General features: G+C 46.5%; 1 protein-coding gene across 2 annotated transcripts in view; it reads right to left on the bottom strand.

Moving 5' to 3' along the window:
• rangap1a (RAN GTPase activating protein 1a) overlaps positions 1-25,055 on the bottom strand; it is a 108,548-nt gene that overhangs the window by 45,881 nt on the left and 37,612 nt on the right. For both annotated transcript variants that reach the window (XM_072492003.1, XM_072492002.1), the window contains exons 3-6: positions 23,967-24,094; positions 20,495-20,554; positions 3,010-3,189; positions 637-744 (exon numbers count right to left, since the gene is read on the bottom strand). In XM_072492003.1, coding sequence (XP_072348104.1) covers positions 637-744; positions 3,010-3,189; positions 20,495-20,554; positions 23,967-24,094 — 476 coding nt within the window. The remainder of the gene's footprint in view (positions 1-636; positions 745-3,009; positions 3,190-20,494; positions 20,555-23,966; positions 24,095-25,055) is intronic.

Genomic DNA, 25,055 nt, shown 5'->3' with positions numbered 1-25,055 from the left:
CAGGTCTGACAAACTTTACTTCATGAATTTTTCAAATAAATAACAATATTGGTGAAGGGAGTGCAGTTGAGGTATGTGCCAAAACTCTGACTGTTTGCTCACGTGCCACCTAATAGCTTTGTTAGTAAAGTTAGCTAAATGAGGTGGTGGCTACGTGGGTGGATATAGATCTGGGTAAGCGGCGGAAAGCAGAGTTGTGTTAAACAGTTATCGGGCTGCAGGGGAACATAGTGGTATTCCACTGGTCCATTCGGACCAAGAAGTGGATTTCCCTTTCAGAGAGCAAGCAGAGACACAATAGACTGGTCCCCTTCTGTGCTGCTCATGTTCATCAGTGCCATGGCCCCTCCATTTGTTAGATAATTTCTTGGCAGAAGAAAACCTTCAGCTGCCTAGGTCATTGTTTCCCAAGATTACTCGATTAGCTGTAGTACTGACAGATCACCACAGTGAGAAGGCATGGAAAAGTAATTTCCCCCCCTCCCTCCCGGTTGGTGAATCCTTACAAAATGAATGAGAACTCAAGTGAATTGAACCAGTATTCCAATGCTCCATGACACAGTCTCATCACTCCCACGGTCTGTCCCGAGTTTCCACTGCCCCACACCTCAATGTCACTCCCGCGCAATCCTGTACCTTAAAAGCATCAGCCAGGGCAATGGCACCTACAAAGACTTTCAGTGCCATTGGCTTTCCCAGTGCACTTGACAGACGGTGGCACTCACCGAGTGCCGCAGCTAGAATCTGCAACAGAAACCGAAAACACGGTAAAACAATCAGGCACCTTCCCAAAATAAAAAAATCAGCGCACATTTAACTAATTGAAACAAAAGTTGAATGGAACTGCCCTAATGGTCCTGTACGAGAAAGGCACCATTCAGAGCATTACAAGTATACGGCATATGTAGCAAGCTGCTTCAAACAAATTTGCTTGGCATGGTTTACGTAAATGGGTTAATTAGTAATGCCCAAACACAGGGCAGCACAGTGGCCTAGTGGTTAGCACAGCTGCCTCACAGCGCTGAGGTCCCAGGTTCGATCCCGGCTCCGGGTCACTGTCCATGTGGAGTTTGCGCATTCTCCCCGTGTCTGCGTGGGTTTCACCCCCACAACCCAAAGATGTGCAGGGTAGGTGGATTGGCCACGCTAAATTGTCCCTTAATTGGAAAAAATGAATTGGATACTCTAAAATTTTTTTTAAACTTGAATTTGGAGTACCCAATTTTTCTCCCCAATTAAGGGGCAATTCAGCATGGCCAATCCACCTACCCTGCACATCTTTGGGTTGTGGGGGTGAAACCCACGCAGACACGGGGAAAATGTGCAAACTCCATGGGGTCAGTGACCTGGGGCCGGGATCGAACCTGGGACCTCGGCGCCGTGAGCCCAAGCATTTTCTTTAACTTACGAAATATTCTGTGCGCATTATTACGATCCCGGACCAGACCCCGAAAGTGGCTACGATAATGGACAGAAACGTCAATATTTTATTTCAATTTTGTAAGATGGTGAGGAGAGGATATGCCACACCAGGAGTGATTTCATACCAAATGTATATTGAAGCAAACTTTATAACTAACACAGTACTAAAATATCTTGAACATAGGGTGGCAGGGGGCAGCAGGGTGGTAAGCACTGCAGCCTCACGGCGCCGAGGTCCCAGGTTCGATCCCGGCTCTGGGTCATTGTCTGTGTGGAGTTTGCACAGTCTCCCAGTATTTGCGTGGGTGGCCACGCTAAATCGCCCCTTAATTGATAAAAAGAATTGGATACTCTAAATTCATGAAAATAAAATAAATATCTTTAACATCACACAAGAAAATAGTTTACAATTAACCCGTAAACTACGCTAATCAATACAGTGACACAATAACCCTCAACTGCTATCTTTAATTGCATCCAAACAACCAAAGCCAATTCAGGGCCCAATCCACTTTCAAATACAGTTAGCACTCAGGAATACTTGCTGGATGGGGTGGCACCGTGGCTCAGTGGTTTGCACTGCTGTCTCAACAGCGTTGAGGACCTGGGTTCGATCCCAGCCCCGGGTCACTGTCCGCGTGGAATTTGCACATCCTCCCCGTTTCTGTGTGGGTCTCGCACCCGCAACCCAAAGAGAAGTGCAGGGTAGGTGGATTGGCCACGCTAAATTGCCCCTCTAATTGGGGGGAAAAAAAAAGAAGAATTGGGGTACTCTATATTAACCTTTAAAAAACTTGAATACTCGCTGATACGGTGAGATGTCGTCAATACTCCACTTTGAGAAACAGAGATCTTTGGAGACTGCTTTGAAGCAAGTGACGAGACCCCCCCCCCCCCACCCCAACCCCCCCCCCCCCCAAATCAGAATAATGCAGAATCTCTGGCTTGCATATCTTAAGAAAACGTTCTCAGCTCATCTTCCAGCCACAAACAAAACTGAACCTCAACCCCCTGGCTCCTCCCATTAACTACACCCTCTTAATTAATGTCTCTAATTAACTACTCCGCCGGGAACCCTCAATATGAATAAAAATCCAATTGTGGAGCAGACAAACGAATGCGCATTGAGGCTGGGTCAGAACCACTCCACAATTTACATCAATTTGTATTTTAACCTGCGTTAGCGCTTTTTAAAAACAAACCAATCACACAATGGAACTCATGAGGAAGGGTTATCATAGCCTCATCAAAATAATGAAAAAAAGCTCTATATATATTACATAACATGGATGCGAAATACCCAAAATTAAAGTCTGGCGATGCTGATCACAGCTGCAGTATCAGCATGGGCCTGATAATTGTTTTGAACACCACTCCATGAGGGAAGAGGGTTTAATGACTGCTTACTGCTGCTGACCATTATCCAGTGACTCCTGTTACAAGTTGGAATTTAGTTATGACGGCACTCGAGTTTACTAGTCAGGCAACACGCACTTCCCTCGGCTCACACATGAATTGGGTGAAATCTTGGAAAACTACAGGGTAAACATAGGATGAGATGACAGGGTATTAAAAATGAATAAATACCTGACCACCACCAATTCCCATGCCACAGTTATTCAATCGCAGCTCCTGCAATGTGTAACACACTTGGCTCTTCAATAAGGTTTCAATGCTCCGAACTCCATCGGGTCCAAATGCATTGTCACTTAGATCCAACAGTGTCAGCTGAGCTCCTGCATTCATCAGTGCATTACCCAGCGATACCTGGTTAGAATTAAGAGAAACAAAAAAGATATTTTTAGGTTAGAAACTTCAAGAACAGATGTCATGACAAGAACGCTGCAACTGGAGTTACTAGGGAGGTGGTTGGCAGCAGAACCTCTTTCCCAAGGTGGCACCGTGAGTAATGGAAGATAAAAAAGTGACATTGCTCAGCAATCTGATATTTGAATTTGTAACTCCCGAACATGGGTGATGATTGACCGGTCAGCCCAATTGATATAATGGAACTGGACGGAGTTGTCCCACCACGGAGAGGAAGGGGTGCAGGAATTCTGGTCACAGCAGCAGACATCTCTGCAAACCAATGATCGTTATCAGTAGGGTTGTCATGTTCTGAACAAATAGGAAGCTTTCCACTGCTCACGGCCAGAAAATGGACAGATTCAACATTTAGCAGTTCCACCACTGTCTTGGCATTCCCGCCAATTGAGTTGGATGATCAGCCATGATCATGATAAATGGCAGAGCAGGTTCGAAGGTCCAAAAGGCCTCCTCCTGCTCCTATCGTCTATGTATCTCGGTAATCTTTTATTATTAAAAGGGATGTGGCCCTATGGGGATGCTGCAACCATTAGAATGGACATGCAAGAATTTCGCAGCTTGGATTGGACATTCATGCACTGCCGGTGCATCAGAAGCGTGCCTGATAAACAGAGGGTCACTTTTCGCAATTGCTGTCAGAGAACATAGTGCAAAAGACCATTCGGCCCATCGATTCTGCACCAACCCACTTAAGCTACCACTTGCACCCTATACCCGTAACCCAATAACCCCTCCTAATCTTTTTGGACACTAAGGGCAATTTAGCACGCCAATCCACCTAACCTGCATGTCTTTGGACTGTGGGAGGAAAACGGAGCACCCGGAGGAAACCCACACAGACACGGGGAGAACGTGCAGACTCCGCACAGACAGTGACCCAGCGGGGAATCGAACCTGGGACCCTGGTGCTGTGAAGCCACAGTGTTATCCACTTGTGCTACCATGCTGTCAAGTGAACCCTGCTGAAAAGTATACAGTTATTTGCTGGGCATACGTACCAATCAATCATTGTACAAAGATATAGTGAAGAGGGTGAAATTGGAATGCGAGGGAAAACTAGAAAGTAGAAAATCAGACAGTAAATGTTCCTTCGAGTATATAAAAAGGAAAAGAGAAGCTGAAGTAAACATTAAGGAAGCTGAAGAGCCCTTCGGCAGTGAGACTGGACTGGGAAATTAATAAATGGGAAACAAGGAACTGGAGAGACTTTTATATCTGTCCTCACAGTCGGAGACACAATAAGCATCCCAAGAATAGTGGAAAACCAAGAGGCAAAGGGGCGAATAAACACAATCAGTAGAGAAAAGGTACTAGGAAAACTAATGGGTCTAAAGTCTGACAGGTTTCATGGACCTGATGGCTTGCATCCCTAGGTTTTAAGGAAAGTGGCGACAGAGATAGCCCTGTGATCTTCTGAAATTCCTTAGATTCTGGAAAGATCTCAGTGGATTCAAAGACTACAAATATAACGCCTGTATTCAACGGAGGAGGAGGGGGGGGGGTCAGACAGAAACTCTGCCAATGCTCATGATCTTATCAGGACTTAGCTGCAATGGACCAATGGTCAAATAACTTACCTACATTTACTATTAAGGCTCATACAAATAATTGCTCCTTGGGCAGGATATCAGAAGGCAGCCCAGGAACCCCACAAGGGAGAAATCTAGCAAGAAAATGCATAAATGAAGGGAAACAGGCTTTCATCCCATCATAATTCATTCATATCTTTTATAAAGAATCAGGTGTTGGGGGGGGGGGGGGGGGGGGGGGGTGAGAAGAGAGAAGAGAAGGAGAGAGAGAGAGAGAGAGAGAGAGAGAGAGAGAGAGAGAGAGAGAGAGAGAGAGAGAGAGAGAGAGAGAGAGAGAGAGTAAAGACCAGAGTCACCCACCCTGGTACTGAAAGATGCTGTTGGGCAAGAACGATAGGATTTTAAAAGGGCAACAGAAAGGGAACAGGCTTGGTCCTGGCCTGCATCAAGTTAGGCGATCTCAGAAGAACATAAAGTAGAACACACCGCAGGAACCCGGTGCTAGGCTGGGGAAAAGAGGATGTCAGGGATGAGTTAAGGGAGAGGATTGAAACGTGAAATGATATAGTAGCCATCACAGAAACGTGGTTGAGGAACGGGCAGGATTGGCAGCTCAACATTCCGGGATATAGAATCTTCAGGCAAGACAGGGGAGGCGGTAAAAGATGAGGAGGCATTGCATTATTAGTTAAGGAGTCAGTTACTGCAGTAAGGAGAGATGATATCTTGGAGGGGGCATCAAATGCTTTGTGGGTAGAACTTAGCAGCAACATTGCTAGGTGTTTATTATAGTCGCCAGTATGTAGATTGTCCGACCAGAGGAGGGGCAATATTGGATTTAGTACTTGGTAATGAACCAGGGCAAGTGATAGATTTGTTAGTGGGGGAGCATTTTGGAGATAGTGACCACAATTCTGTGACTTTCACTTTAGTAATGGAGAGGGATAGGTGCGTGCAACAGGGCAAGGTTTACAATTGGGGGAAGGGTAAATACGATGTTGTCAGACAAGAATTGAAGTGCATAAGTTGGGAACATCGGCTGTCAGGGAAGGACACAAGTGAAATGTGGAACTTGTTCAAAGAACAGGAACTAAGTGTCCTTGATATGTATGTCCCTGTCAGGCAGGGAAGAGATGGTCGAGTGAGGGAACCATGGTTGACGAGAGGTTGAATGTCTTGTTAAGAGGAAAAAGGAGACTTATGTAAGGCTGAGGAAACAAGGTTCAGACAGGGCATTGGAGGGATACAAGATAGCCAGGAGGGAAATGAAGAAAGGGATTAGGAGAGCTAAGAGAGGGCATGAACAATCTTTGGCGGGTAGGATCAAGGAAAACCCCAAGGCCTTTTACACATATGAGAGAAATATGAGAATGACTAGAGCGAGGGTAGGTCCGATCAAGGACAGCAGCGGGAGATTGTGTATGGAGTCTGAAGAGATAGGAGAGGTCTTGTACTTTTCTTCTGTATTTACAAATGAGAGGGGCGATATTGTTGGAGAGGACAGTGTGAAACAGACTGGTAAGCTCGAGGAAATACTTGTTAGGAAGGAAGATGTGTTGGGCATTTTGAAAAACTTGAGGATAGACAAGTCCCTCGGGCCTGACGGGATATATCCAAGGATTCTATGGGAAGCAAGAGATGAAATTGCAGAGCCGTTGGCAATGATCTTTTCGTCCTCACTGTCAACAGGGGTCGTACCAGGGGATTGGAATGGCGAATGTCGTGCCCCTGTTCAAAAAAGGGAATAGGGATAACCCTGGGAATTACAGGCCAGTTAGTCTTACTTCGGTGGTAGGCAAAGTAATGGAAAGGGTACTGAAAGATAGGATTTTTGAGCATCTGGAAAGACACTGCTTGATTAGGGATAGTCAGCACGGATTTGAGAGGGGTAGGTCTTGCCTTACAAATCTTATTGAATTCTTTGAGGAGGTGACCAAGCATGTGGATGAAGGTAAAGCAGTGGATGTAGTGTACATGGATTTTAGTAAGGCATTTGATAAGGTTCCCCATGGTAGGCTTCTGCAGAAAGTAAGGAGGCATGGGATAGTGGGAAATTTGGCCAGTTGGATAACACATCCTATCAAGTCACCCCTCATCCTTCTCCGTTCTAATGAGAAAAGGCCTAGCACCCTCAACCTATCCTCGTAAGACCTACACTCCATTACAGGTAACATCCTGGTAAATCTTCTTTGCACCTTTTCCAAAGCTTCCACATCCTTCCTAAAATGAGGTGACCAGAACTGTACACAGTACTCCAAATGTGGCCTTACCAAAGTTTTGTACAGCTGCATCATCACCTCACGGCTCTTAAATTCAATCCCTCTGTTAAGAACGCGAGCACACCATAGGCCTCCTTCACAGCTCTATCCACTTGAGTGGCAACTTTCAAAGATGTATGAACATAGACCCCAAGATCTCTCTGCTCCTCCACATTGCCAAGAACTCTACCGTTAACCCTGTATTCCGCATTCATATTTGTCCTTCCAAAATGGACAACCTCACACTTTTCAGGGTTAAACTCCATCTGACACTTCTCAGCCCAGCTCTGCATCCTATCTATGTCTCTTTGCAGCCAACAACAGCCCTCCTTACTATCCACAACTCCACCAATCTTCGTATCGTCTGCAAATTTACTGACCCACCCTTCAACTCCCTCATCCAAGTCATTAATGAAAATCACGAACAGCAGAGGACCCAGAACTGATCCCTGCGGTACACCACTGGTAACTGGGATCCAGGCTGAATATTTGCCATCCACCACCACTCTCTGACTTCTAGCGGTTAGCCAGTTTGTTATCCAACTGGCCAAATTTCCCACTATCCCATGCCTCCTTACTTTCTGCAAAAGCCTACCATGGGGAACCTTATCAAATGCCTTACTAAAATCCATGTGCACTACATCCACTGCTTTACCTTCATCCACGTGCTTGGTCACCTCCTCAAAGAATTCAATAAGACCTGTGAGCCAAGACCTGCCCCTCACAAATCCGTGCTGACTATCCCTAATCAAGCAGTGTCTTTCCAAATACTCAGAAATCCTATCCCTCAGTAACCATTCTTTTTTTTTTTAAATAAATGTTTTATTAAAGTTTTTCCAATGAGCATTTTTACATAACAAAAATAGAAATACAGAAAGTAATAAAAAATAACAATAAACATAGCCCAAAGCTTACAATGAAACTACTTGCACAACAGAAACTGGAAAAAAAGCACAGAAACTGGAAAAAAAAGCAGAAGGTGGGTTTTGTCTCCATGCCCAACTCACATTATATCAACAGTCCCCCCCGTCCCCGTCCCCCCCACTACCTGAACCCCCCACCCCTCGCACCCAGGATGCTGCTGCTGCTGACACTTACTGCTCCCCTAGAAAGTCAAGGAAAGGTTGCCACCGCCAGGAGAACCCCATCAAGGACCCTCTCAAGGCGAACTTTATTCGCTCCAGGCTGAGGAACCCCGCCATGTCGCTAACCCAGGTCTCCACACTCGGGGGTTTCAAGTCCCTCCACATTAACAGAATCACTCTCCGGGCTACCAGGGAGGCAAAGGCCAGTACCTCGGCCTCTTTCGCCTCCTGCACTCCCAGATCCTCCGCCACCCCGAATATCACTACCCCTGGGCTCGCCTTCACCAGAGCATCCAAAACCCGAGACATCACCCTCACAAACCCCTGCCAGAATCCTTTAAGCGCCGGGCATGCCCAAAACATATGGGCATGATTCGCCGGACTCCCCGCACACCTGTCCTCCACCCCAAAAAACCTACTCATTCTTGCCGCCGTAATATGCGCCCGTTGCACCACCTTAAACTGGATTAATCCGAGCCTGGCACATGATGAGGAGTTCACCCTGCCCAGGGCAACGGCCCACAGGGCCTCATCCAGCTCCTCACCCAGCTTCTCCTCTCACTTATCCTTCAACTCCCCCACTGAGGCTTCCTCTACCTCCTGATATATGTCCGACACCTTCCCCTCCCCTACCCAGACGCCAGACACCACCCTATCCTGGATCCTACGTGGGGGCAGCCGCAGGAATGTCCCCACCTGTTTCCTAAGGAAGTCCCGAACCTGAAGGTACCTGAACGCATTCTCTGGGGGCAGGCCGAACCTCTCCTCCAGCGCCTGCATGCTAGGGAAAACCCAGTCTATAAACAGGTCCCCCATCCTCCTAATACCTGCCCTGTACCAGCCTTGGTATCCCCCATCCAACCTACCCGGAGCAAATCTGTGGTTATTCCGTATCGGGGTCCACACCAAGGCCCCCTCCTCTCCCCTGTGTCTCCTCCACTGCCCCCAGATCCTCAGTGCCGCCGTCACCACCGGATTAGTGGTGTATCACGCCGGCGAGAACGGCAGCAGAGACGTAACAACTGCCCCTAGACTGGTGCCTCTACACGACGCCGCCCCCTCCACCATCATACATTTCCTGATCATGGCCACATTGGCCGCCCAGTAATAACTGCAGAAGTTTGGCAGAGCCAGTCCTCCCCCTCCGGCTACGCTCCAAGAATACCCTTTTCTCAGTACCCTTTCCATTACTTTGCCTACCACCGAAGTAAGACTAACTGGCCTGTAATTCCCAGGGTTATCCCTATTCCCTTTTTTGAACAGGGGCATGAAATTCGCCACTCTCCAATCCCCTGGTACCACCCCTGTTGACAGTGAGGACAAAAAGATCATTGCCAACAGCTCTGCAATTTCATCTCTTGCTTCCCATAGAATCCTTGGATATATCCCGTCAGGCCCAGGGGACTTGTCTATCCTCAAGTTTTTCAAAATGCCCAACACATCTTCCTTCCTAACAAGTATTTCCTCAAGCTAACCAGTCTGTTTCACACTGTCCTCTGGCCCCAATATGGCCCCTCTAATTCGTAAATACTGAAGAAAAGTACTCGTTCAAGACCTCTCCTACCTCTTCAGACTCAATACACAATCTCCCGCTACTGTCCTTGATCGGACCTACCCTCGCTCTAGTCATTCTCATATTTCTCACATATGTGTAAAAGGCCTTGGGGTTTTCCTTGATCCTACCCGCCAAAGATTGTTCATGCCCTCTCTTAGCTCTCCTAATCCCTTTCTTCAGTTCCCTCCTGGCTATCTTGTATCTCTCCAGCACCCTGCCTGAACCTTGTTTCCTCAGCCTTACATAAGTATCCTTCTTCCTCTTAACAAGACATTCAACCATGGTTCCCTCACTCGACCATCTCTTCCCTGCCTGACAGGGACATGCATATCAAGGACACGTAGTATCTGTTCCTTGAACAAGTTCCACATTTCAATTGTGACCTTCCCTGACAGCCTATGTTCCCAACTTATGCACTTCAGTTCTTGTCTGACAGCATCGTATTTACCCTTCCCCCAGTTGTAAACCTTGCCCTGTTGCACGCACCTATCCCTCTCCATTACTAAAGTGAAAGTCACAGAATTGTGGTCACTATCTCCAAAATGCTCCCCCACTAACAAATCTATCACGTGCCCTGGTTCATTACCAAGTACCAAATCCAATATGGCCTCCCCTCTGGTCGGACAATCTACATACTGTGTTAGAAAAGCTTCCTGGACACACTGCACAAACACCACCCCATCCAAACTATTTGATCTAAAGAGTTTCCACTCAATATTTGGAAAGTTAAAGTCACCCATGACTACTACCCTGTGACTTCTGCACCTTTCCAAAATCTGTTCCTCCACATCTCTGCTACTATTGGGGGCCTAAAGAAAACTTCCAACAAGGTGACTGCTCCTTTCCTATTTCTGACTTCAACCCATACTACCTCAGTAGGCAGATCCTCTTTGAACTGCTTTTCTGCAGCTGTTATACTATCTCTAATTAACAATGCAACCCCCCCACCTCTTTTACCACCCTCCCTAATCATATTGAAACATCTATAACCAGGAACCAACAACCATTTCTGCCCCTCTTCTATCCAAGTTTCCGTGATGGCCACCACATTGTAGTCCAAGTACCGATCCATGCCTTACGTGCACCCACCTTATTCCTGATGCTTCTTGCGTTGAAGTATACACACTTTAACCCATCTCCGTGCATGCACGTACTCTCCTTTGTCAGTGTTACCTTCCCCACTGCCTCACTACATGCTTTGACGTCCTGAACATCGGCTACCTTACTATTACTGGATTTCGGCGGCAGCGGTGCGCAGGGGCCTTCTGGGAGGTGAGTACTTACTTTAAAAAGCCTTACCTGGTCCCGTGTCTGTTCTTCTTTTCTGTTTTATTTGTTTTTATATAAGGCGGGAACCGGAAGTTCGACCCGCCGACCTCTGGGAAGTCCCCCCCCCCAACCAATAAATTCTGGTGGAGAGGAAACCCGAGACACTACACGTGTAGTGTCTCCCACCCGCCCTCCTCCTCTAACCTAATAATAAGACCCATTGGTGTAAGGTAAGTGCCATATTATATTATTATTATATTATTAGCATTGTGCAGGTCAAGGTTCAGAGGTGGAGGAGCAGTCTCTGTCAGCGAGAGAACCTGAGAACATCTAAGACACTCAGAAGGTAAGAAGGTAAGTAAGTGATTTTTACTTATATACCTTTTTTCAAATTGTGTGTGTTGGGGGGAAACTGAAGTGACATCACAGAAAAGCTGTGGCCAGAGTGGCTGGTTGGGATTCTACCCTAAATTTAAAAAAAATTTGAGTATTTGGTAACTAATTAAACATAATAACTTAATTATAATTTAGAGGGATATCTAAGCCAGAGATCGGAGAGTATTATAGTTAGCTATCGCATTTCTATTAGAAATCTAGTGCTAGGAAACAGATAGTTGACAGTAACTTTGAAATTTAAAAAAAAGTATTTAAAAAAAAAGACAAATTTTAATTTTAATTAATTGACGCAATGTCAGTTAGAGGGGTGCTGTGCTCCGACTGTGAGATGTGGCAGGTCCGGGAGGCTTCCAGCGTCCCGGATGGCTTCATCTGCAGAAAGTGCACCCAACTGGAGCTCCTCACAGACCGCATGGTTCGGCTGGAGCAGCAATTGGATGCGCTTAGGAGCATGCAGGTGGCAGAAAGCGTCATAGATCGCAGTTATGTAAATATGGTCACACCCAAGGTGCAGGCAGAGAAATGGGTGACCACCAGAAAGGGCAGGCAAACAGTGCAGGAATCCCCTGTGGTTGTCCCCCTCTCGAACAGATATACCCCTTTGGATACTGTCAGGGGGGATAGCCTATCAGGGGAAAACAGCAGCAGCCAGAGCAGTGGCACCTTCTGATGTTCAGAAGGGAGGGTCAAAGCGCAGAAGAGTAATAGTAATAGGGGACTCTATAGTTAGGGGCACAGATAGGCGCTTCTGTGTACGTGAAAGAGACTCCAGGATGGTATGTTGCCTCCCTGGTGCCAGGGTCCAGGATGTCTCCGAACGGGTAGAGGGCATCCTGAAGGGGGAGGGCTAACAGGCAGAGGTCGTTGTACATATTGGTACTAACGACATAGGCAGGAAGGGGCATGAGGTCCTGCAGCAGGAGTTCAGGGAGCTAGGCAGAAAGTTAAAAGACAGGACCTCGAGGGTTGTAATCTCGGGATTACTCCCTGTGCCACGTGCCAGTGAGGCTAGAAATAGGAAGATAGAGCAGATAAACACGTGGCTAAACATCTGGTGTAGGAGGGAGGGTTTCCATTATCTGGACCACTGGGAGCTCTTCCGGGGCAGGTGTGACCTGTATAAGAAGGACGGGTTGCATCTAAACCGGAGAGGCATAAATATCCTGGCCGCGAGGTTTGCTAATGTCACACGGGAGGGTTTAAACTAGTATGGCAGGGGGGTGGGCACGGGAGCAATAGGTCAGAAGGTGTGAGCATTGAGGGAGAACGAGGGAATAGGGACAGTGTGGCTCTGAGGCAGAGCAGACGGGGAGAAGCTGCTGAACACAGCGGGTCTGGTGGCCTGAAGTGCATATGTTTTAATGCAAGGAGCATTACGGGTAAGGCAGATGAACTTAGAGCTTGGATTAGTACTTGGAACTATGATGTTGTTGCCATTACAGAGACCTGGTTGAGGGAAGGGCAGGATTGGCAGCTAAACGTTCCAGGATTTAGATGTTTCAGGCGGGATAGAGGGAGATGTAAAAGGGGAGGCGGAGTTGCGCTACTTGTTCGGGAGAATATCACAGCTGTACTGCGAGAGGACACCTCAGAGGGCAGTGAGGCTATATGGGTAGAGACCAGGAATAAGAAGGGTGCAGTCACAATGTTGGGGGTATACTACAGGCCTCCCAACAGCCAGCGGGAGGTAGAGGAGCAGATAGGTAGACAGGTTTTGGAAAAGAGTAAAAACAACAGGGTTGTGGTGATGGGAGACTTCAACTTCCCCAATATTGACTGGGACTCACTTAGTGCCAGGGGCTTAGACGGGGCGGAGTTTGTAAGGAGCATCCAGGAGGGCTTCTTAAAACAATATGTAGACAGTCCAACTAGGGAAGGGGCGGTACTGGACCTGGTATTGGGGAATGAGCCCGGCCAGGTGGTAGATGTTTCAGTAGGGGAGCATTTCGGTAACAGTGACCACAATTCAGTAAGTTTTAAAGTACTGGTGGACAAGGATAAGAGTGGTCCGAGGATGAATGTGCTAAATTGGGGGAAGGCTAATTATAACAATATTAGGCGGGAACTGAAGAACATAGATTGGGGGCGGATGTTTGAGGGCAAATCAACATCTGACATGTGGGAGGCTTTCAAGTGGCAGTTGAAAGGAATACAGGACCGGCATGTTCCTGTGAGGAAGATAAATACGGCAATTTTCGGGAACCTTGGATGACGAGTGATATTGTAGGCCTCGTCAAAAAGAAAAAGGAGGCATTTGTCAGGGCTAAAAGGCTGGGAACAGACGAAGCCTGCGTGGAATATAAGGAAAGTAGGAAGGAACTTAAGCAAGGAGTCAGGAGGGCTAGAAGGGGTCACGAAAAGTCATTGGCAAATAGGGTTAAGGAAAATCCCAAGGGTTTTTACACGTACATAAAAAGCAAGAGGGTAGACAGGGAAAGGGTTGGCCCACTGAAGGATAGGCAAGGGAATCTATGTGTGGAGCCAGAGGAAATGGGCGATGTACTAAATGAATACTTTGCATCAGTATTCACCAAAGAGAAGGAATTGGTAGATGTTGAGTCTGGAGAAGGGGGTGTAGATAGCCTGGGTCACATTGTGATCCAAAAAGACGAGGTGTTGGGTGTCTTAAAAAATATTAAGGTAGATAAGTCCCCAGGGCCGGATGGGATCTACCCCAGAATACTGAAGGAGGCTGGAGAGGAAATTGCTGAGGCCTTGACAGAAATCTTTGGATCCTCGCTGTCTTCAGGGGATGTCCCGGAGGACTGGAGAATAGCCAATGTTGTTCCTCTGTTTAAGAAGGGTGGCAGGGATAATCCCGGGAACTACAGGCCGGTGAGCCTTACTTCAGTGGTAGGGAAATTACTGGAGAGAATTCTTCGAGACAGGATCTACTCCCATTTGGAAGCAAATGGACGTATTAGTGAGAGGCAGCACGGTTTTGTGAAGGGGAGGTCGTGTCTCACTAACTTGATAGAGTTTTTCGAGGAGGTCACTAAGATGATTGATGCAGGTAGGGCAGTAGATGTTGTCTATATGGACTTCAGTAAGGCCTTTGACAAGGTCCCTCATGGTAGACTGGTACAAAAGGTGAAGTCACACGGGATCAGGGGTGAGCTGGCAAGGTGGATACAGAACTGGCTAGGCCATAGATGGCAGAGAGTAGCAATGGAGGGATGCTTTCCTAATTGGAGGGCTGTGACCACTGGTGTTCCACAGGGATCAGTGCTGGGACCTTTGCTGTTTGTAGTATATATAAATGATTTGGAGGAAAATGTAACTGGTCTGATTAGTAAGTTTGCAGACGACACAAAGGTTGGTGGAATTACGGATAGCGATGAGGACTGTCTGAGGATACAGCAGGATTTAGATTGTCTGGAGACTTGGGCGGAGAGATGGCAGATGGAGTTTAATCCGGACAAATGTGAGGTAATGCATTTTGGAAGGTCTAATGCAGGTAGGGAATATACAGTGAATGGTAGAACCCTCAAGAGTATTGAAAGTCAAAGAGATCTAGGAGTACAGGTCCACAGGTCATTGAAAGGGGCAACACAGGTGGAGAAGGTAGTCAAGAAGGCATACGGCATGCTTGCCTTCATTGGCCGGGGCATTGAGTATAAGAATTGGCAAGTCATGTTGCAGCTGTATAGAACCTTAGTTAGGCCACACTTGGAGTATAGTGTTCAATTCTGGTTGCCACACTACCAGAAGGATGTGGAGGCTTTAGAGAGGGTGCAGAAGAGATTTACCAGAATGTTGCCTGGTATGGAGGGCATTAGCTATGAGGAGCAATTGACTAAACTCGGTTTGTTCTCACTGGAACGAAGGAGGTTGAGGGGAGACCGGATAGAGGTATACAAAATTATGAGGGGCATAGACAGAGTGGATAGTCAGAGGCTTTTCCCCAGGGTAGAGGGGTCAATTACTAGGGGGCATAGGTTTAAGGTGAGAGGGGCAAGGTTTAGAGTAGATGTACGAGGCAAGTTTTTTTACGCAGAGGGTAGTGGGTGCCTGGAACTCGCTACCGGAGGAGGTAGTGGAAGCAGGGACGATAGGGACATTTAAGGGGCATCTTGACAAATATACGAATAGGATGGGAATAGAAGGATACGGACCCAGGAAGTGTAGAAGGTTGTAGTTTAGTCGGGCAGCATGGTCGGCACGGGCTTGGAGGGCTGAAGGGCCTGTTCCTGTGCTGTACATTTCTTTGTTCTTTGTTGTTCTTTGTACCTTAGTTGCTGGACTACAAATCCGGTTCCCATTCCCCAGCCAAATTAGTTTAAACCCTCCCGAAGAGTACTAGAAAACCTCCCTCCCAGGATATTGGTGCCCCTCTGGTTCGGATGCAACCCATCCTGCTTGCACAGGTCCCACCTTCCCCAGAATGCGCTCCAATTACCCAAATACCTGAAGCCCTCCCTACACCATTCCTGCAGCCACGTGTTCAGCTGCACTCTCTCCCTATTCCTAGCCTCGCTATCACGTGGCACCGGCAACAAACCAGAGATGACAACTCTGTCTGTCCTGGCTTTTAACTTCCAGCCTAACTCCCTAAACTAGTTTATTACATCCACACCCCTTTTCCTACCTACGTCGTTGGTACCAATGTGCACCACGACTTCTGGTTATAGAATCATAGAAGTTTACAGCATGGAAACAGGCCCTTCGGCCCAACCAGTCCATGCCGCCCAGTTTTTAACCATTAAGCTAGTCCCAGTTGCCTGCACTTGGCCCATAACCCTCTATACCGATCTTACCCATGTAACTATCTAAATGCTTTTAAAAAGACACAATTGTACCCGCCTCTACTACTACCTCTGGCAGCCCATTCCAGACACTCACTACCCTCTGAGTGAAGAAATTGCCCCTCTGGGCCCTTCTGAATCTCTCCCCTCGCACCTTAAACCTATGCCCTCTAGTTTTAGACTCCCCTACCTTTGGGAAAAGATGTTGACTATCTACCTTATCTATGCCCCTCATTATTTTATAGACCTCTATAAGATCACCCCTAAGCCTCCTACGCTCCAGGGAAAAAAGTCCCAGTCTATCCAGCCTCTCCTTATAACTCAAACCATCAAGTCCCGGCAACATCCTAGTAAATCTTTTCTGCACTCTTTCTAGTTTAATAATATCCTTTCTATAATAGGGTGACCAGAACTGCACACAGTATTCCAAGTGTGGCCGTACCAATGTCTTGTACAACTTCAACAAGACGTCCCAACTCCTGTATTCAATGTTCTGACCAATGAAACCAAGCATGCCGAATGCCTTCTTCACCACCCTGTCCACCTGCGACTCCACCTTCAAGGAGCTATGAACCTGTACTCCTCGATCTCTTTGTTCTAGAACTTTCCCCAACGCCATACCATTAACTGAGTAGGTCCTGGCCTGATTCGATCTGCCAAAATGCATCACCTCACATTTATCTAAATTAAACTCCATCTGCCATTCGTCGGCCCACTGGCCTAATTGATCAAGATCCCGTTGCAATCCTAGATAACCTTCTTCACTATCCACTGTGCCACCAATCTTGGTGTCATCTGCAAACTTACTAACCATGCCTCCTAAATTCTCATCCAAATCATTAATATAAATCACAAATAACAGTGGACCCAGCACCGACCCCTGAGGCACACCACTGGTCACAGGCCTCCAGTTTGAAAAACAACCCTCTACAACCACCCTCTGCCTTCTGTCGTCCAGCCAATTTTGAATCCAATTGGCAACCTCACCCTGGATCCCGTGAGCTTTAACCTTCTGCAACAACCTACCATGCGGTACCTTGTCAAAGGCTTTGCTAAAGTCCATGTAGACAACGTCTACTGCACTGCCCTCATCTACCTTCTTGGTCACCCCCTCAAAAAACTCAAATCAAATTTGTGAGACATGATTTTCCATGCACAAAGCCATGCTGACTGCCCCGAATCAGTCCTTGCCTCTCTAAATGCTTGTAGATCCTGTCTCTCAGAATACCTTCTAGCAACTTACCTACTACAGACGTTAGGCTCACCGGTCTGTAGTTCCCAGGCTTTTCCCTGCTGCCCTTCTTAAACAAGGGCACAACAATCGCCACTCTCCAATCTTCAGGCACCTCACCTGTGGCTGCCGATGATTCAAATATCTCTGTTAGGGTACCCGCAATTTCCTCCCTAGCCTCCCACAACATCCTGGGATACATTTCATCAGGTCCCGTGGATTTATCTACCTTGATGCGCTTTAAGACTTCCAGCACCTCCTCCTCTGTAATATGCACACTTCTCAAGACATCACTATTTATTTCCCTTAGTTTCCTAACATCCATGCCTTTCTCCACCGTGAATACCGATGAGAAATACAGATGGGTTGCTCCCCCTCCCCCTTAAGGATCCTGAAGACACGATCCAAGACATGCCTGGCACCAGGGAGGCAACATACCTTCCGGGAGGCTCCCTCGCAACCACTGAATCTCCTATCAATTCCCCTAATCATTGAGTCTCCTATCACTATTGCTTTTCTATTCTCCCCCCTTCCCTTCTGAGCCCCAGTCTTCACCCAAGAGAATGAGGAGGTAGATATAGAACACAGGGAGAGAGACTGTGAGGTCCTTCAAGAAATTGACATAGGGAGTGACAAGATACTGGCGGTGTTGGCAAGCTTAAAAAGAGGACAATTCTCCAGGTCCGCATGAATTATGTCCCAGATTGCTGTGGGAGGCGAGGGAGAAGATTACAGGGGCTCTGACCCAAATTTTTAATTCCTCTCTGGCCACGAGGGAGGTGCCAGAGGATTGGAGAACAGTCCCACTATTTAAAAGGTTGTAGAAATAAGCCAGGAAACTACAGACCAGTGAGTCTCACGACTGTGTTAGGTAAATTATTGGCAACATTTCTGAAGGAGAGAATCCATCACCACTTGGAGAGGCAAGGTTTGATCAGGAATAGTCAGCATGGCTTGGTCAGAGGGAGGTCATGCCTAACAAATTTGATTGACCTTTTTGAGGTGACCAGGTGTGTAGATGAGGGTAGTGCAGTTTATATGGTTTTGAGCAAAGCCTTTGCCAAGGTCCCACATGGGAGGCTTATAAAGAAGGAAAATGCACACAGAATACACGGTAATTTGTTATGGAGGATTCAAAATTAGCTTAGCTGTAGGAGACAGAGGGTTATGACAGAAGGCTGCTTTAGTGACTGGGAGCCAGTGGCATATGCAGGGATCTGTGCTGAGTCCCCAATTATTCATCATTTATATAAACAACATGGATGACTATGTGGGGGGTCGAATCAGTAACTTGGGAGGGCCAGGTAGTTAACAGTGAGGTTAAGTGTCTTGGGTTACAGGAAGATGTCGACAGGATGGTCAAATAGGCAGATGGTATTAAACTCTGTAAAGTTTGGGGTGATAAGACTTTGGAAGGAGTAATTTGACAAGGAAGTATTCAATGAATGGCATGACACGAGGAAGTTCTGAGAAACAAAGGGACTTTTCCATGTTTGTCCAATCTTTGAAGGTGGAAGGACAGGTTAATAGGGTGGTGAAATAGGCATATGGGACACTTGCCGTTATCAATTGAGGCATAGATTACAAAAGCAGGGAGGTCATGATGGAGTGGAGTTGTATAGAACTTTGGTGAGGCCACAGCTGGAGTACTGTGTGCAATTCTGGTCGCCACATTATAGGAAGGATGTGATTGCACTGGAGGGAGTGCAGAGGAGATTCACCAGGATGTTGCCTGGGATGGAACATTTAAGTTATGAAGAGAGGTTGGATAGACTTAGGTTGTTTTCGCTGGAGCAGAGAAGACGGAGGGGTGACCTGATCGAGGTGTACAAGATTATGAGGGGCATGGACAGGGGGGATGGGGAGCAGCTGTTCCCCTTAGTTGAAGGGTCAGTTACGAGGGGACACAAGTTCAAGGTGAGGAGAAGGAGGGTGTAGAAAAACAAGCCCCCAAAGGGGGGATTTGAGCAAAAACTTTGCCCAGAGGGTGGTGACAGTCTGGAATGCACTGCCTGGGATGGTGGTAGAGGCGGGTTGCCTCACATCCTTTACAAATCTGGGTGAGCACTTGGCATGTCATAACATTCAAGGCTATGGGCCAAGAGCTGGCAAATTGGATTGGGTAGAGAAGTCAGTTCACACATTTGTGCACACTCGATGGGCTGAAGGGCCTCTTCTGCACTGTGAGATTCCGTGATACCCAAGGCTGTGCACTGTACTCCCGGCTGGATCTGCAGGTGTGGATCTGAAGCCAAACTGCGATGATCTCTGCAGTTGTGTAGCTAGCAAGCATTCATTATTAAGGTTACTCTTGAATTATGCAAATCGGAGAGTGCTCCTGATCTCTGAAAGCATTCCCTGTAACGAAGTCAGCAAATGCAGGGAAGGAGCGTGCAGAAAAACATGCCCCCAAAGGTCTGGAGCTTTCTCCTGTGTTAAATTGCAAGTTATTGTTTCTTTACTGGGACGTGGACACCACTGGCAAGGCACATAGCTGCCCATCCCTAATTTCACTAGAGATGGTAGTGGTGAGCTGTCTGTTTAAAACCGCTGCAGTCCATGTGGGGAATGTGCGTCCACAGTGCTGTTAGGGAGGGAGTTCCTGAATTATGTCCCAGCAATAACCAGGGAACAGAAACATATTGAAATGAAAATGAAATGAATGAAAATTGTGTATTGTCACTAGTAGGCTTCAAATGAAGTTACTGTGAAAAGCCCCTAGTCGCCACATTCCGGCGCCTGTTCGGGGAGGCTGGTACAGGAACTGAACCGTGCTGCTGGCTGCCTTGGTCTGCTTTCAAAGCCAGCGATTTAGCCCTGTGCTAAAGTACTGGTAGAATATGACTTGAAGGTGGTGTTCCCATGCCCTTGCCCGTCTAGATGGTGGAGGTCACAGGGTTAGGAGGTGCTGTCAAGGAAGCCGTGGCGTGTTGGCACTATATCTTGCACATGATACACACTGCAGCCATGGTGCAGAATATTGGATAGTTTTAACTTCAAGTATCTGACAAGCAAATGGGAAATTACTCTCCAGTTTTTGGCAACTAGCAGCCCAACCATTTTAAACCAACATGGCCAATTTTACACCCCCATCATCTTAATATGCTCACCATCTGTCCCCATATTTATAACCAATTTAAATAACATGGAGTTTAAAGTGGTACAAGTCTTTCTTACCAGGGCAAGCGGAATCTCTGACCGCAATCGACCAGTGAACATGTCGCTCCAATAACATTTCTGTGAGAAGGGGAAAAGGCTTAATTTAACAATGGTCAAATTATAGAAGTACCATTTACTAATGACAAAATGCAACTGGTTTGATACAAGGTAAATGATTTGTGGGAGAACAGGCCGACATACCAGTTTGGTCATTTCGAAAATAAGCAGCCCATCACAGGCTGCGCACCAAGGACAGAAACTCATGGGATTTATAATAGTCTTCATTATTGTCACAAGTAGGCTTACATTAATTAACACTGCAATGAAGTTACTGTGAAAATCCCCTAGTCGCCACACTCTGCCGCCTGTTCGGGTACACGGATGGAGAATTCAGAATGTCCAATTCACCTAACAAGCACGCCTTTCGGGGCTTGTGGGAGAAAACCGGAGCACCCAGAGGAAACCCACGCAGATATGGGGATAACGTGCAGACTCCGTACAGATAGTGGCCCAAGCCAGGAATCAAACACCGGTCCCTGGCGCTGTGAAGCAACAGTGTTAACCACTGTGCTATCGTGCCGCCCACATATATTGTACCTGACCCCGATTACGGAGAAGACCGCTAATGTTACAGCCCATCAGTTCTTTCCATGCCAGCTTTTATGAAACCATTCAAGACTAAGCACTCTGTCTCTCTCTCTCTCCCCTATACCTTTCCTGGTTCCAAGTATCTATCCAGCTTTCTCTTAGCAAAGATGCCTCAGACACTCCCTGTGGGAAAGCCCTCCAAGCTGACAACTAGGAGTAAAGACATTTATCTTATTCTCTCTTCTCATTCTGGCAGCCATTTTAAGTTGATGTTTCCTCATCGCTGACTCCCCAATCAAAGGAAATACTTCATAGCATCAACCCCCCTCATTCCCCTCCCAAAAATTCTAATATCTTAAGAACGCAAGACATGGGAGCAAGGACAAGCCATACAGACCCTGCCCCGCTATTCAATGTGATGACTGAATATTTATATCAACTCCACTTTCCCATCCGATCTCTATATCCCTCGTTACCTTCCCTTTATTTGCCCAAAACGCCATCAATCCTGTATTGAAAACAATCAACTGAACATCACACCCCTATGGGGTACAGAATTGCTAAGATTCAGACCGGTGTGAGAAGAAATTCCTCATCTCAGTCATTGAGCTGTGACAACTGGCTCTTAATTCTAAACTTTCCTGCCAGGAGGAGACCTCAGCATTTACTCTGACAAGCTCTTTCAAGAATGCTTTTTAAAATTGAAGTTCTATAGCATCCAAGAAGTGGTTCAAGATGCCAATTAGCTGTTGGTCAACTGTGTCCCGTCCACAATGTTTGGTTGGTAAATGTGCTGCACAATAAATGATATGAAGTCAGGTTTGACCCTGTTGCCAAAGTGTGTCGAATCAGTTGATCTCAGCTGGGGCAATTGGAGTGCGACATTAGGCCTCAGCACCCCCAGTACTGAGGTGGTGCTATTGGTGGAAGGAGAATTTGGCTACAGACCGAACCACAAACTGAGACCTACCGGGAAATGTAGATACACACAGGTACCAGATTGCAATAAGACCCAGGTCAGTTGTAACGATCTCATGAAAAATGTAGGCATTGAAAGGTTGTTAGTTCAGAGACGCGGCACTGTGCTGCAGCGAGGTGTGGGGAGGGGTGGAAACAAGAAAAAAAGAAATAAGAGCCCAATGGCGAAAGAAAAGCTAGGTGCCATGATTAGCAAGGCAGCACAGTGGTTAGCACTGCTACTTCACAGCGCCATGGTCCCGGGTTCGATTCACAGCTTGGGTCACTGTCTGCGTGGAGTCTGCAGGTTCTCCCAGAGTCTGCGTGGGTTTCCTCCGGGTGCTCCAGTTTCCTCCCACAAGTCCCGAAAGACTTGCTTGTTAAGTAATTTGGACATTCTGAATTCTCCCTCCGTGTACCCAAACAGGCGCCGGAGTGTGGCGACTGGAGGATTTTCACAGTAACTTCATTGCAGTGTTAATGTTAACCTACCTGTGACACTAATAAAGATTAAAATAAGTTTATTTTGGCTTCTTCTATGTGTGCATATCTGCCCTGTCAATGAGTTAGCATTGCTGTGCTGTAGCTGAAATTAGACACAAAACAAAAGGAAAATGCTACAGATGCTGGAAATCTGAAACAAAAACAGAAAATACTGGGAATATTCAACAGGTCTGGAGAAAGAAATGAGAGTTATGGTTTCAAGGCAATGAGCTTTCATGAAACTTTAATTGTTTAGCTGTTTTTTATTATTGCTAGAATTATTCAGTTTGCTTACCATTGGAACCAGAGAACCCCTACAGTGCAGGAGGCCATTCGGCCCATTGAGTCTGCACAGAACCTCCAAAAGCCCACCCTATCCAGGGCCACTCCTTTGCCCATCTACACACCACCACCTAACTTGCACATCTTCGGATGTGGGAAACTGGAGCACCCGGAGGAAACCCACGCAGACACGGGGAGACCATGCAAATCAGGCCCAAATCAAACCTGCGTCCCTGCTGCTGAGAGGCAGCAGTGCTACCCACTGTGCCAGCCAGTTAATGGGGTCATATTAATGGATATTAATAGGTCATAACATCAGTAAAACTACAGGCTGTTTTGAATGGTTCAAAATGAAATGGAAAACAATTAAAGGATCATGATTTGAATAAAAAGAATACAACTGTCAGTCTCACTCGTTGAAAGAACTCATTAGTATCGGACTTCAAAGAGCTTCACAACTTATTTTTACCCAATTATTTTTTTTTCCCCAATTAAGGGGAAATTTAGCGTGGCCAATCCACCTCCTCTGCACATCTTTGGATTATGAGGGCAGTTTAGACCCTCAGTGACCCAGGCCCGAGATCGAACCCAGGTCCTCAGTGCCGTGAGGCAGCAGTGCTAACCACTGTGCCACCCTATTCACAACATTTCTTGATGCCGTGTTATTACATTTGCAGCTAAAAGTGGAGTTTTCACAGAACTCCACAAATGAGACGATAGGGCAGATTTTTCTTTCTCGTATGAGCCGAGGGAAGACGAGAACTCCTGGTTTTCCTTTGAATGGTGGAGAGTCCACCTACATCCACTTGAGTTGGTTTAATACATCAACCAAAAAGAATCTCTGGTGAATATTCCCTCGGAAAATCTAAGCCTGGAGGCTTGTGTGAAGCATAAAGATCAGCACGGACAAGTTGGGCCGAGTGCTTTGTTTCTGCAACGTTTTGCAATCCAGTTAAACCTGACAAATTAATTTTCTGCCACGGTTTAATTTTTTACTTGCAATGAACTGAATCAGTAGTCCAAGTCACACTTGCCTCAGGATGTTTACCGATGGTATCCAAAAGCTAAAACACAGAACTTCTCAAATATGTACAAGCTAATTAGCTTCACAAAAAGCAATTGGTGATTTACATGGTTGGACACTGTTGCTGAGAAAATCACCTGCATACCAAGTGCATACCTGCAGTTCTTTTTTATTAGACAGACTCCTGGCAATGGCTTTAGCAGCTTCCACACCGATCGTGTTGCCTTCCAAGCGTAGTGCCTGCAGGTTCTCAAAGCCCTCAATCTCTTCAATAATCTCAGAGGCTGGACAGGGAGAAGAAATGACATGGAAAAACCACATGACACCAAATGATTGAGAATGTCATAAATATAAAGGAAAAAATATTAAGCTAAACAATATTTGATTCTGTGCAGACTGATGTCCCTGATTGAAACCTGCAAGATCCTGAGGGGTCTTGACAGGGAGGATGTGGACAGGATGTTTCCTCTTGTGGGAGGATCTAGAACTAGAGGTCACTGTTTAAAAATACATGGTCATCCATTTAAAACAGAGATTAGGAGAAACCTTTTCTTTCCACATGGTCACCATCAGAATTATCTTCCTCAAAAGGTGGTGGAAGCTGAATCTTTGAATATTTCAAGGCAGAGCTAGGTAGATTCTTCTTTTTAAAAAAATGTAAAGTACCCATTTCATTTGCTTTTCCAATGGCAATTTAGCGTGGCCAATCCACCTACCCTGCACATCTTTGGGTTGTGGGGATGAGACCCACACAGACGCGGAAAGAATGTGCAAACTCCACACGGACAGTGACCCGGGACTCTGCCCCGTTAGCAGCAGTGCTAACCACTGGGCCACCGTGCCGCTCATTCAAATGGTTACCTGACATTATGGGGGTAAATGTGAAATGGTCCTTTTTGGCAGGAAGAATTTAAAAAAGCATATTATCTAAATGGTGGGATGTTGCAGAACTCTGGGATTCAGATGAACCTTGGTGCCCTAGTAAACGGATCACAAAAGTTTACTGGAACAGCAAGTATTTAGGAAAGCTAATGGAATGTTAGCGTTTATTGTGATGGGAATCAATTACAAAATTCGAGAAGTTATGATGCAGTTGTATAGGGCACTGGTGAGAACACAAATGGAATACTATGTACATCATTGGTCTCCCACTTTAAGGAAAGATTTAAATGCATCATCAGTTCCGCGAAGGTTTACTAGACAAGCAACCCAGAGTCCCAGGGTAATGTGCTGGGGACCAGGGTT

The sequence above is a fragment of the Scyliorhinus torazame genome, chromosome 29 (assembly GCF_047496885.1).
Source record: "Scyliorhinus torazame isolate Kashiwa2021f chromosome 29, sScyTor2.1, whole genome shotgun sequence".
Lineage (NCBI taxonomy): Eukaryota > Metazoa > Chordata > Chondrichthyes > Carcharhiniformes > Scyliorhinidae > Scyliorhinus > Scyliorhinus torazame.
This window is presented reverse-complemented; position numbering and strand designations above follow the sequence as displayed.